Genomic DNA, 12,396 nt, shown 5'->3' with positions numbered 1-12,396 from the left:
ACAAGGCTGGGATTTAGTACTACTTATCATCCTTAGGCAGGTGGACTGTCTAAGAGGATGATTAAGACATTAGAGGATATGCTTTTGGCATGTAAATTGGGTTTCGAGGGACCCTAGAGAAATTACAATACCTTGATTGGGTTTTCTACAATAACGATTACTAGTTAACAATCAGAGTGGTTCCGTATGAGATATTACGGGGTAGGAAATATAGATCACCCATTTATAGGGATGAAATGGAAGAAATGAATTATCTTGGTCCTAAAACGGTTCAAATGACCAATGAAGCCATTGAGAAAGTTATAGAACGAATGCTCGCTTCACACCGGGATGGAAAAGCTACACAGATCCAAGCATAGGAACGTGGAGTTCCAGGTTGGAGATTTTGTGTTTCTTTGAGTTTCACATATGAACGAGATAAAATGATTTGGAAAGAAAGGGAAATTGAGCCCTAGGTATGTTGGACCTTTTGAGATCTTGAAAGGGATTAGGAAAGTGGCTTACATACTAGCCTTGCCCTGGCATTGGCAGGAATTCACAAGGTGTTTCAAGTATCGATGCTATGGAGATGTGTGTCGGATACTACACATTATTTGAGTTATGAAACTCTAGAATTACAGCGAGATTTATCTTGTGAAGAGAAACCTAAGAGATTCTAGATAGAAAATATTTTGTAAATCTCTGATTTTGTCACCTAGGTCGACCATATACTGACTTTTGAGTTGTCAATATATTTTAAACAATATTTTGGGATCCTAATGTAACTCTTTTATGACTTTAATGAATGTCCAAACCTTTTATACTTAAGTTTCATTATATGAGTATTTAATTTTATTTAATCACACTATTAAGTCTAATACCTCGATTAGCGAGTCAAATGCACATTTTAGAATCACATGGTAACGAATCTAGAGTAGTAGGGTGTTACAACTTGGTATCAGAGCGTGCCAATGTTTATGGTTCCTAAAGATTGATCGAACATGTACGCTCATTGACAAAGAAAAGCTCGACTCAGGGTTGTTCGGTATTAAGTGAGCTATCTTTTTAGTTGCTTATATGAATTGCATGTCTGCCTGTTGGTATATATAGAGCATGATGTGTCTATAATGCTAGGGCATGGCCCCTTTGATTGTTATATGATTATGTTGTGTGCACATCGTGTTGGCTTGTTATGTGTGGTTGATTGGTTGAACTGGGGGTGATTTTCTTTGGATGTTGTTATCAAGCCTGATGTGCGGCATCATTTATTGTAGGCATATTGAAGTTATGCCTCGGTGATCAAATCGATTCCACAATAATATGGCTGAAGATAATAACCAGGGTCAGAACCCTCCACCTGCCCCACATAATTGGCAATAGATGTTTGTAGAAATGTAAGCTAGACTTCAGAGAATAGAAGATGAACTCCGAAAGCTGAGACAATAGACTCCTCCTTGGGATGTTGGATTACAGGTCCCACAGGATGTGGCACCAGTGCCATCCCAGCCTGAGATGGAGAACAGGTGGGAGCCTCTGTATGAGAGGTTCTGAGAGTACCACCCTTCCACCTTTGAGGGCGATCCAGACCCACTTCGGGTAAAGCAGTGGATGAACATGATTTCTTCTATACTGGATTTCATGAGGGTGGAAAGAAATGAGAGGGTGGTTTGTGTCAGCTATATGTTAAGGGATGACGTCCGCATCTGGTGGGAAGTTGTGTCTCAGAAGAGAGATGTGAATACTATGACTTGGGATGAATTCAATGATGTTTTCAATGAGAAGTACTACAGTGTGGTTGTTCAAGCTACAAAGGAAAATGAATTCACCAATCTAACTCAGAACAGAATGACTATAACAGAACATTCCTTGAAGTTCGACTGGTTGGCTAAGTTCGCACCAGATTTGGTGCATACTGATATGGCAAGGAGGGACTACTTTGTACGAGGGTTTAATGTAATGATAGTCCGGGATGTCAGGATAACATTTGATCCAAGGACTACCACCTATGCTCAGGTAATGGAAAAAGCCCTTATTGCTGAGGGTGCTGAAGACCAGATATGGAAAGAAGGTTATACAAGGCGTGATGCTCAGAGGATGGTCCTTCCCTTCACTGGTTCTGGCCGAGTTAGTGGCCCCAGTGAGTAGAAGAAAAAAGGCCTCAGATTATTTTATTCATTCTGGTCCAGATAGGAGGGCACGGGGTGCCTTTGGAGGTCGTCAGGGTTGGGGAGAGAACTGGAGAAGTTACCCAGAGTGTGCACAGTGCAGGCGATGCCATATGGGAGAGTACACAGTCAGAGCCTATTTTGTCTATGGGAGTGTCAGCCATTTGAGGCAACATTGTCCTCATGTCAAAAAAGATGAACCAAAGAGGAGTGACAACCTCACTCCAACCAGAGTGTACACCTTGACCCAGACTGATGTTAGGATTAATGCCCTAAAAGTATGAAAATACATTTTATTGGTATTAAATAAAAGTACAATTTTATTATATTTGAATGTTATAATTATTTTTTGAATTAGTTAGATAATAATATAAAGAAAACTCCCTATTCATTCATGAGAATATGATCTTGTATTAGTACAAGAGAATTAAGATCATATATAATGAATAAAATAATCAATAACATTTTAAAGTAAGGAATATTTAATGAATGGTTACTAGTACGATTTGCTAAGCATACGAGATGCAAGTAATCTAGATTCAGATTACTGATGTGGATAGACATCTTAGTAAATGTGTTGTATATAATAAAGATTATATATGACAAGATCGATGAAAATTAATTATCTTTATAAACTTGTCGTTTGACGTAAAGATTTAATTCTTATCATAATAGATGATCATTTGTAGATCAGTCTAAATCCTGAGTATTCATGAACTCTTGTTTATGTTTATTGGATCTTTTGATTCACTCGTTAAGGTCTCTTAGAATAATGAGGGTAATGACTTGTGTTTTGGAGTATCAATATCATGGATGGCTGGGAACATGAATTACAATATTGGAATCCATGCTTTCATTAACGGATCGAATATTGGTTCCCTTAAGGGATGATTCTAGAACTGAATAGTTATTGAGTTCAAATCTATAATTAGATTATAGAATTAGTATTTGCTAGTGAATTAATGGTACTTAAGGATCAAGAGGTAATTAGAAGGGTAAAACAGTAATTTTGACCAACTTTAATTAACGAACAAATAATGGAGGACATAACTACATATATATATATTATATCAATGGACTACTAGAGAAAACTCTATAAATATAATTCTATTAATACTTAGAGTGCAATTCCATATTTATAGTGGAGTAATCATGGAATTAATAAATAAGATTATTAGATTAAAGAGTTTAATTAATAATCTGGTTTATTAGAGCTTCGTATTATAGGTCCATGGTCCCCAGATCACCTATGTCCTACACTATCAAGGGTAGGGATGTCAAAAGAAAGATTTGTCAAGAGAAATGACTATATTGCAAAGGAATTGATTTTTTAGGGCAAGGAAATAATTATTTTATGATTATGGGTAATTGATTAGTTGTGAATTAATTAATTATTTACCTATATAGTTTTTATTTTGAAAAACTATACGTTAAAATTACTATTAATCTTGCTTGGATTAATATAAAGAGAGAAATAATAAATATATTATTTATAATATGATATTTTTTTATTTATTTTATAATTGATATTTTAAGATAAAGTTAATTTTAAATTAATTGATATTTACGTTGGAATAAATATCTTGTCTTAAAAGTTGATTGAATAAACAAATGAGAAAATTATGGCAACCCTAATAGAGCTGGGCAACACACACTGTACAGTACAATGTGTGGCACTTAGCATCAGGGTATTTTATCCCTGGGATTTCAATTTTGAATTTCAAATAAATTTGTTTAATCAGTTATTTAATTATTCTTTTTTTTAAAATATGATTTAAATAGATAATTAAATGAAAATATCTAATCAAGTTTAATTTGAATTAAATAAAGACTATTTAATTAGATTAAATATCCTTATAAATCTGGTATACGTGATATTCATAAGAATAATCAGACTATCTCTCTAAAGCGATAGTTTTCTCTAAACCTGAAAACTATTCTAAATCTTCTCTATGCCAAATCTCTCTAGATCTTATGTGTTGAGTATATCTAGGGAGTCACATAAATCAACATTTTGAATCATACGTGCCCACACACGTCCTTGTGTGTTTAAGGATTGGTTTGGAAGATCAGGGTGTGAGATCTCAGAATATCAGATAAGAAGATAGTTGATTTATACAAAAAGACTCAAGGACACTTGATAGGCTACAAGAGGTAATCCCTGATCTATTTGAATGTGATTTAATATTTATATATGTGTATGAACTTGACTGGTATTGATATTTATTAAAATGGGTCAATATATTCCGTTGCTTACCTTTGATTTGATCATTTAATACCAACAATTGGTACCAGAGCAGTCTATACATATATATATTAAATACTATATGGGTTTCTTGCATTTGTTATATGTATGTTGATATGTATATTAAATTGATGGATGTTTTTTGAATGTATGGTTGAATGATGGACCGTTAAATATATGATGCTATTGGGTTAGGAATTTTATTGTTTTTCTAGATCTTGTGTAAGACATAAAGGGCATAGGATTTTTGTAATTTAATTTCTTGAAATTTAAATTGAAAATCTGTACACAAAGAAAATTGGAAGGACCCGAGCCAAGGGCTCGAGCCCTAGGCACATGCACATGCCCTGTGGCTAAATCACCCATGCGCACACCTAGGCCCCGAGCTCCCAGCTCTCGTGTGCGACACCAAACCCGAGCACATACTCCTTCACGCGCGTCGCTGGTGCCTCCCACAAGCAGTGCCTCGTGCGCATGGCACCTGTCGAGGAGCCCCCCGCACATCCAGTTACTGTACCTAGGGTTCTAATCGTGGCACAAGAGGATTTACTAGAGCATTTTTCCTCCATTAACTTGTCCTAGCCCTCCCAAGTGGGTTGTTGCGGGCACTCCAGGGAATTTGTGAAGAAGGCACGGAGTTAGGGGTCGCAGTTCTGACCGACCGAATGATATGTTGGTGATGACCTCTGTGATGACTAGTGGGCTAAGCATTATGGTGGTTTCACTCTAAAGGCACAGAGCTCGGAGTGGAGGTTCTGACAGAATGACTAGGTTTAGATCATTTATTCCTATGGGACTTATGAGACCCACTTTGCCTCGTTCCGACATTAATGTCAGTTGCAAGAGGAGGTAACTTAGCCAAATCATCCTCGATTTTCTTGTTTTCCCTAGAGAGATGGCTTATTAATTGGACATTTTCCATCTCGACGACAGTCAAATATCCAAGATTAGGATTTGGTGGGAGTGATGTTGAACTCCTGGTGTCGTCCTGACCCACCGGTTTCTTTCTAGGATGTTGTTGAACATCTGCCCCTCTTAGTGGGAATTGCAGTATTATGGGCCTTTTGCCCACCAAACTGCTCCATCTCATTGTCATGCATCAATGGAGTGAGCACCATGATAAGTGTTGACTAAAATTTGTGAAGCACTAATTCTCTCTGAATGAAAGCACCAAACTATTGACACATTTTTTTTCACATGAATTTAAAAAATCAAATATGGAGATTAGTGCTAAATCGTAAACTGTAATGAAATAATAAAAATTCTCTCAAACAAGCATAACTTTTACGTGGTTTAGTGATTAAAATCCACCTAGTCCACGAGACAATGTTATTGCTTTTCTTTCTCAATTTCTACAGAGTTTTAGCAATACAAAAATGGTCGTCCTCTTCCCTGTCCGTTATTCATGATATTTATAAGGGAATTTCCTAGACAGGTTTGGGTAACTGTGTGAATAAATAAGGTATACATTTATACAAATTATTCCCATTTATATTGGGATATGATTTTATAATAGAATAGAATATACTCCTGCTATCTTGGATAATAAATGATAGATATGCGATACAGCTGGGCATTAATGAGCATATAAGGAGCCTCTAAATCTCTTGGGATCCTTCAGTATGCATTCTGTCCAAGTTTCCATGAGCTGAATATCTCACCTAAGCTCGTGTTCAAAGACTATCAGAACCTTAGCTCGTAGTAAGCTCAGAGCGCCCAAAGTTAGATCTAACCATTATAAGTCTCGAAGTCGATTGTTATCCTAAGTGGTAGTTTGATAATAACATGTATACCATGTACGAACTAGGTTGAGTCTTGAGCTGCTCACATCATTGTTTACCAGATATCAAACTTTGATATTTTTCCACAAATTCATCTGCCAGTTGTACCCAAGTTGAATAATTGAACTCGTGCTAATTTTAGGGTACAACAATAAGTGGATGGTTTTAATACTAAAACTTTTATGAAGCACTACAAGAATTTTAGCCTAATATAACACCTAAAAATGACAATTTTCAAAAAACGCTATGGTTAAATAGAAAAATCAGGCGCGCTCGGTACAGTAAAATTTTACAGCCCGCCACTAGCTTTTCCATCTCCCCCTCTAATATTCTATTAGCCCTAAAGTACCTCTCTCTCTCTCTCTCTCTCTCTCTCTCTTGTATCTTCTTCTTCACAAATCAACCCTAACCGTGTTCCCCTCTGTCTCTTTTTCTCTCCCTCTAAAAATAGCCACACACACTCCAATCTCTTGCCTTCTCTCAATCTCTCGTTCATCCCACTCACAGTGACTATCTCTTTCGCTCTCTCTGGTTTGAAACCATCGTTCACCGACCTCTCTCTCTCATTCTCTTTCAGATGTGGGTGCTAAGGATCAATGATGAAAGGTCCCAGGAAAGGGCTTTGGGACGATGATGAAAAGACGCAATAAGGGGTGAAGCCTTCCCAGATAAAGATTCATTCTGTCTTGTTCTGGTCCGGAAGAAGAAGCTTGGATCTGCAGAACTGGCATCTGTCCGCCGGATCGATAGCAGTGTGAGGGTGGTCGTAGATCAGAGCTCAGAAGAGCCCGGAAAGTTTCTTTCGTCAAATTCACTTCTCCCACGCCCAATCTTTACATTAGTGGACGGATACCGCCCAATCCTAGAATCCCGTCTCTTTTCTGGATTTGAAATTGCACGGGTGGTCAAAATCTGCGGTTCTTTAAGTTCATTCACTGTAGGTTCTCTTACTTGCTCTAGTGGCTGGCAAACGCCAACCGAGAGGGGAGAACGAATGGCTCAGGAATCGACTGGTTCCGAGCGGAGCAGATGCTCCCCAAAGTGCTTTAACCCTTTCTTCTCCCTAGCGCGAACCAGAGGCCTTTCCTTCATGGGCGATGGGCAACCGAGTCTGTCCATTATGTGAAGTAAGGTAACTTTAACCCATTTTTTTAATTTATGATATATGAAGTATGATTTATATGTAAACTAAGGTAACTGAGCCTGTCAATTTTGATTTTTTTTTTTGGTGTTGATTTATGGATTTGAAAGTTTAACGGCGCCATTCACAAGGGTATGCCCCACAAGTTCTACCATGGCCGAACTGGGCGTGTTTGGAACATCACCAAGCGCACTATTGGCGTGGAGGTTAACAAGCAGGTTGGGAACTGCATCATTAAGAAGAGGATTCATGTTCGTGTGGAGTATGTCCAGCCCTCTAGATGCAATGAGGAGTTCAGAAACAGAAAGTTAAGGAACGATAAGCTCAAGGCCGAGCCCAAGTTGAAGGGTGAGGCCATCAGCACCAAGAGGCAGCCAGAGGGTCCCAAGCCAGGTTTCATGGTCGAAGGAGCTCAGTTGGAAACTATCACCCCCATTCCTAATGATGTTGTCAACGATCTCAAGGGTGGTTATTAGATCTTTTTATGTATTATTTTTTCTTCTCAATGTTCTGTTCTTGTCTGGTTTTGATTTTGTTTTCAAGACTACCAATGGAAACGTTTCCTTAATTAGTTCAAGTACTCGAAGCCGTTGTTAGTTTTCATATTTTGAATACTATTCTAAGTACAATTTTGTTTTAAAAAATTTCTGTGCTATTTTTGTTGTGTACAGAAATATTCCAAGAGTCCAAGATTTTCGGTTTGTGAAAGACAAAAAGCAAGAGGCATTCTCATGACACCAGGTCTTCAAGGCAGCTCACCTCACTAGTCATGGCATCAATTCGGAAGGACACCTCAAAGCTTCACAAAAGCCAGATGGCAACAAGCAGTAGGCACAACACCTCAGTATCTCACGGCATCAGGTCTTCATTTATTAAGATTTTTTTTAAAAAAATTTCTGAAGTCAACTCTATATTCGCTCAGGTATATACATGTAATACTGTTTCTGAGATATACTTTTATGAGTTACATCTGTCTATAGAGTTGAGCGAATATAGATATATTGTAATACTGAGCTTAAACCTCCTCCCTGAGCTTCATTGTCTATAGATATACTGTAATACTGGACTCTTGATTAGAATTAGACAAAAAGACAACTATTAGTGATCTTAATGAAAGGCATGGTAAGTTATTATTTTTTTTAAGGAATCCTTTTCTTATTTTTAATCACATCTAGATAATTTTTATCTCAGTTTCTGTGTAAGAAAAACACTGAGAAACTGATGAGATTTGATTGAAACTGTCAAGTAGATGAAAATTAATTTTCCACTTATTAACTATCATTTAGCTCAAAGATGTTGGCTTTGCATAACATCAAAATGATTTTTTGCCATCGTAGTTGATTTTAAGACTAGTTTGGTTGTTTCCCAACTATTTTATGAGTTTCATTTGACTAAGATTTTTACTTTGGAATTCAGATTGCATATTTGTAGTATGTGCTAATGATTTTTGTTTTTGTGTGTTTCTGAGTGAAGCAAGAAAACAGTTTGATGAAAGTTCTAAGTTAAATGTTATATTTTAGAGTTCTATAATTATGGGTTTTCTAAACATGGAGAAGTTGATAAAGCTATTAGGTTGTTTGATTGGATGCCATCAAGAAATCCCATTTCTTAAATTACTTGATTGGTGGGTATTTTAGCTAGGATGCCATCAAGAAATCCACCACCTATTTGGTAAAGGATCTAAATTGTATTTTGGATTAGTTTTCTCTGTGATAATACAAACTTTTTAAATTTACTTGAAATTAGTAGTAGTATTAGTAGTAAACTACTATAATTTTTCTTGCTAGCTAGTTTCATCATAGAAAAGCAAATCCCAAATCATGTAAAACATATTAAAATTTGGGTCTAGTTTGATTTTCTGTTTCTTTATACATTTCAAGGCCACGAGATTATTTTATTGCAAGAAGTTCTATAAAATCAAAAAATTAAATACATTTCTTTCTAGTTTTGTGTTCCTTTCCCCACCTGCAACTTTCTCATTTTGACAAATTGGTTTTTTCTACTTTGTTTGGTGAGTTGTATCTCTGTTTGAAGTGAGGGGCTACTTTGATCTTAGCATGAAATTTGAATATGATATTTATTTTTGATGGTCTATGTTTTGTGTTGGTGATGCTACTGTTTTGTGTTCTCATTAACAGTTGGAAAACATTTTTTTTATTAATCCAGACTTATTTTTTTTTGTCTTTGTTACAGGTTATTACTCTTGAGGATGTAATAAAGGGAATGAAGGTATAAAATTGCTTGAACTCTTATTTATTATGGAAACTTTCCTGAACCAAATTGCTATGGTCTATTATTGTTGCAGATCATGAGGGAGACTTTGATATATTTGTCACATCTTGATCACGAGGACACGAAAAAGCTGGTATGGGTTTATGGAAAATAAAGTAGTAAATGTATTAAAATATTTTTCATGTTTTCTATTTGTACCAAAGTTAGTACAAGCTTGTGTTAGCTATAGTTTTTATTTATATTTATGTCTAATAATATTTTTGTTATGATGCAACCTATTTTGAGTGGAAATTTCTTTCAAGTCATGTGGCTGCAGCTTGGGGGCTGCTGATAGTGAATAGTTTGAGGAAAAATATGAGTGGGGAATTTCTTTTATTGGCCATTCAATTGAAATTATTTTCTGCATGTATAATTATAATGGAACACCTTGTTTCTATCTTGTCAGACACTTGCAGAGAAAATGTGTCATTTGATTGTGTTATATATTATTTTCATTATAAATTCTATCGTATGCTGTCTATTCTTCTTGTATGATGCAGATGCTAAAGAAGCTAAGCAAACAATTAAGTGGCGAGGATTGGAATTGGAACAACTTAAACACATTATGTTGGGCAATAGGGTCTATATCTGGTTCGATGATGGAAGAATAGGTACATTTTTAACTTTCCCTATAAATGTTATTTCTACTCATTTTCTATTTGCGATAATAGTTTACTTGGCATTTCTATTTTGATTACAAAAAAATGTTTATTCTGATCTAAGATAGTCACACGGTCAGTGTAAGCCTGTACTTTATTTCCTTGTAAATTTTATTTACACCACATATCGTTATGAGTTTGTGAGGGCACATGTCCATGCATCTGTCATGTGGTGTTAGGGATCTTGATGTAGAACCCAAAGATCACTTTTACATGCCCCTCTCATTTGGGAAAATATGAGAGTTTATTTATTTAAATGTTATACCTGTTTCTTGATAATGTGTTTGCATCATCAAATGCATAAGAAATATTCATGTTCTGGAGGTCAATGTATGCCCTTCATATTTTTTATGTTGGTTTGCTTAGGCAGGAGAACAGATTTTTGGTTATGGTCATTCATGACTTGCTGAATTTATGCGAAATCACGAAAGGGAAGGATAACAAAGCTGTCATCGCAAGCAACATTATGTAAGTATTCATGATTGAATGATTGATTATCTATCTTGAGTTGAGGTGGAATGCATATAGATATAGCCTGCCAGGCTATAACACCTCATTCCATCTAGATTCTTTGGTCATTTGTAGAAACCATGAATTTTAGCCACTTGATTTTAATTGAGTAACTTTGAGAACTATGAGAAACTTGGTTGGAGGTATACAACCAGTACTTTTTTGAAATCTTGTACATAATCCTCCTCTCTTTCTGCAGGTATGTTGTTGGACAGTACCTGAGGTTTCTAAGAGCTCACTGGAAGTTCCTAAAAATTGTTGTGAACAAATTGTTTGAGTTCATCCATGAGACACATCCTGGTGTTCAGGTATTTGTTTTGTTGTGGTTTTCTTGGTTAGGTTTAAGGCTTAAAAGTTACTGAGAATTTTTGTCTTTTAAATTGAATGGTTTGTCTACATAAGTGTTGCTAAAGCTTTGTGTTCATGTGTTTCAGGATATGGCCTGTGACACATTCTTGAAGATTGTTCAGAAATGCAAACGGAAATTTGTAATTGTTCAGGTAACAATTACTTTGAGAAACTCACAGTTTTTATTTGAATTCCGGCTGTTCATAGTTGTTAATATTTTTCTCTGGGTTCAGTTATATTTGCAACTAAGTAAAGGGTGATATTAACTTGCTTTCACAATTAAGGGAAACTGGAGCGGATTATTTTGTTAACTCCTATTTATTCAGTACTTTGCTTCTTTTTATTTGCAGGTTGGAGAAAATGAACCATTTATAAGTGAACTTTTAATAGGCCTTCCAACCACTGTTGCAGATCTTGAGACTCATAAGATTCATTCATTCTATGAATCAGTAGAACTTTTTAGTTGGACCTATTTACTTTGTTATACATAAAACGGTCATACACATTTAAAGCAGGTGGTTTGTTTCAGGTTGGTCATATGATTCATGCAGAATCTGATCCTCAGAAGAGGGATGAGTTTCTACAGAGATTGATGGAGCTGCCTAATCAGGTCATTTAAATTTTATTTACTTCTCTTGGTCATCTCCATTTATGTTTTTGTTAGATACAAAATAGATCACATGTGCTATATACTGAATTCCTTGTGCTATTACTTTGTAATGCAGAAATGGACTGAAATTATAGGACAGGCACGCTTAAGCGTTGATTTCCTGAAGGATCAAGATGTGATAAGGACGGTGTTGAATATTGTGTGTATAGATTCTTGGCTCCTACTTTACTTCTGTGATGTATGTGGAGCATTGGTGTGAGGAGAATTTCAGGAGCCTAACACTGGGCAGCCCAGATTTTTCTAACATTGAAATGGTTAGTCGCTAAAAAAATACTATGTCATATACCTTTTTTTTTTATTGAGTTTCAGATGATCTCCAGAATATATTGTTTACAAATTGGTGCAACATAATTTGTTTTTTTTTAAACAAATCTACCTGTATTATTACTTAAGAAAAATACAAGTAAAGAAGGAAAACTCCATCAAAACAGACCAAAACAGAAATAAAAGACAGGGAATCTGGCTTTTATTTTATGTGTGTATTTTATGTTTGTGTATTTATGTATATATGTTTAACTTTACCTATTCTCTGGTTTGATACCATTTCTCTAATCTGTATTATTTGGTCTTTTTGCTTCAGTTACCTCAACATATTGAGATACAATAATAGGGTACTCTTCCTTGTTG

At 35.8% G+C, this 12,396-nt stretch overlaps 2 protein-coding genes across 2 annotated transcripts; both read left to right on the top strand.

The window, feature by feature from the left end:
- The first annotated feature begins 7,268 nt into the window (after positions 1–7,268).
- Positions 7,269–8,156, top strand: LOC133788922 (large ribosomal subunit protein eL21x/eL21w-like). Its single transcript, XM_062226583.1, has 2 exons — positions 7,269–7,776; positions 7,983–8,156. The coding sequence occupies exons 1-2, from the start codon at positions 7,446–7,448 to the stop codon at positions 8,015–8,017; spliced, it is 366 nt and encodes a 121-aa protein (XP_062082567.1). The 5' UTR covers positions 7,269–7,445; the 3' UTR covers positions 8,018–8,156.
- On the top strand, positions 8,081–11,968 carry LOC133792445 (protein EXPORTIN 1A-like). The gene is made up of 10 exons (XM_062230352.1): positions 8,081–8,233; positions 9,505–9,540; positions 9,617–9,676; positions 10,083–10,162; positions 10,608–10,709; positions 10,951–11,059; positions 11,186–11,251; positions 11,450–11,548; positions 11,629–11,709; positions 11,825–11,968. The coding sequence occupies exons 1-10, from the start codon at positions 8,081–8,083 to the stop codon at positions 11,966–11,968; spliced, it is 930 nt and encodes a 309-aa protein (XP_062086336.1).
- Positions 11,969–12,396: the final 428 nt, after the last annotated feature.

The sequence above is a fragment of the Humulus lupulus genome, chromosome 7 (assembly GCF_963169125.1).
Source record: "Humulus lupulus chromosome 7, drHumLupu1.1, whole genome shotgun sequence".
Lineage (NCBI taxonomy): Eukaryota > Viridiplantae > Streptophyta > Magnoliopsida > Rosales > Cannabaceae > Humulus > Humulus lupulus.
Note: the sequence above shows the minus strand (reverse complement) of the source record. Positions and strands in the feature narration are given on the sequence as shown.

Bases quoted from the DNA above. Each gene is read 5' to 3' on its own strand.
- LOC133788922 (XM_062226583.1), top strand. From the start codon at position 7,446: ATGCCCCACAAGTTCTACCATGGCCGAACTGGGCGTGTTTGGAACATC. The intron at 7,777-7,982 runs GTGGTTATTAGA...TGTTGTGTACAG, and splicing joins TGTTGTCAACGATCTCAAGG to AAATATTCCAAGAGTCCAAG.
- LOC133792445 (XM_062230352.1), top strand. From the start codon at position 8,081: ATGGCATCAATTCGGAAGGACACCTCAAAGCTTCACAAAAGCCAGATG. The intron at 9,677-10,082 runs GTATGGGTTTAT...TGTATGATGCAG, and splicing joins ACGAGGACACGAAAAAGCTG to ATGCTAAAGAAGCTAAGCAA. The intron at 11,549-11,628 runs GTAGAACTTTTT...GGTTTGTTTCAG, and splicing joins TTCATTCATTCTATGAATCA to GTTGGTCATATGATTCATGC.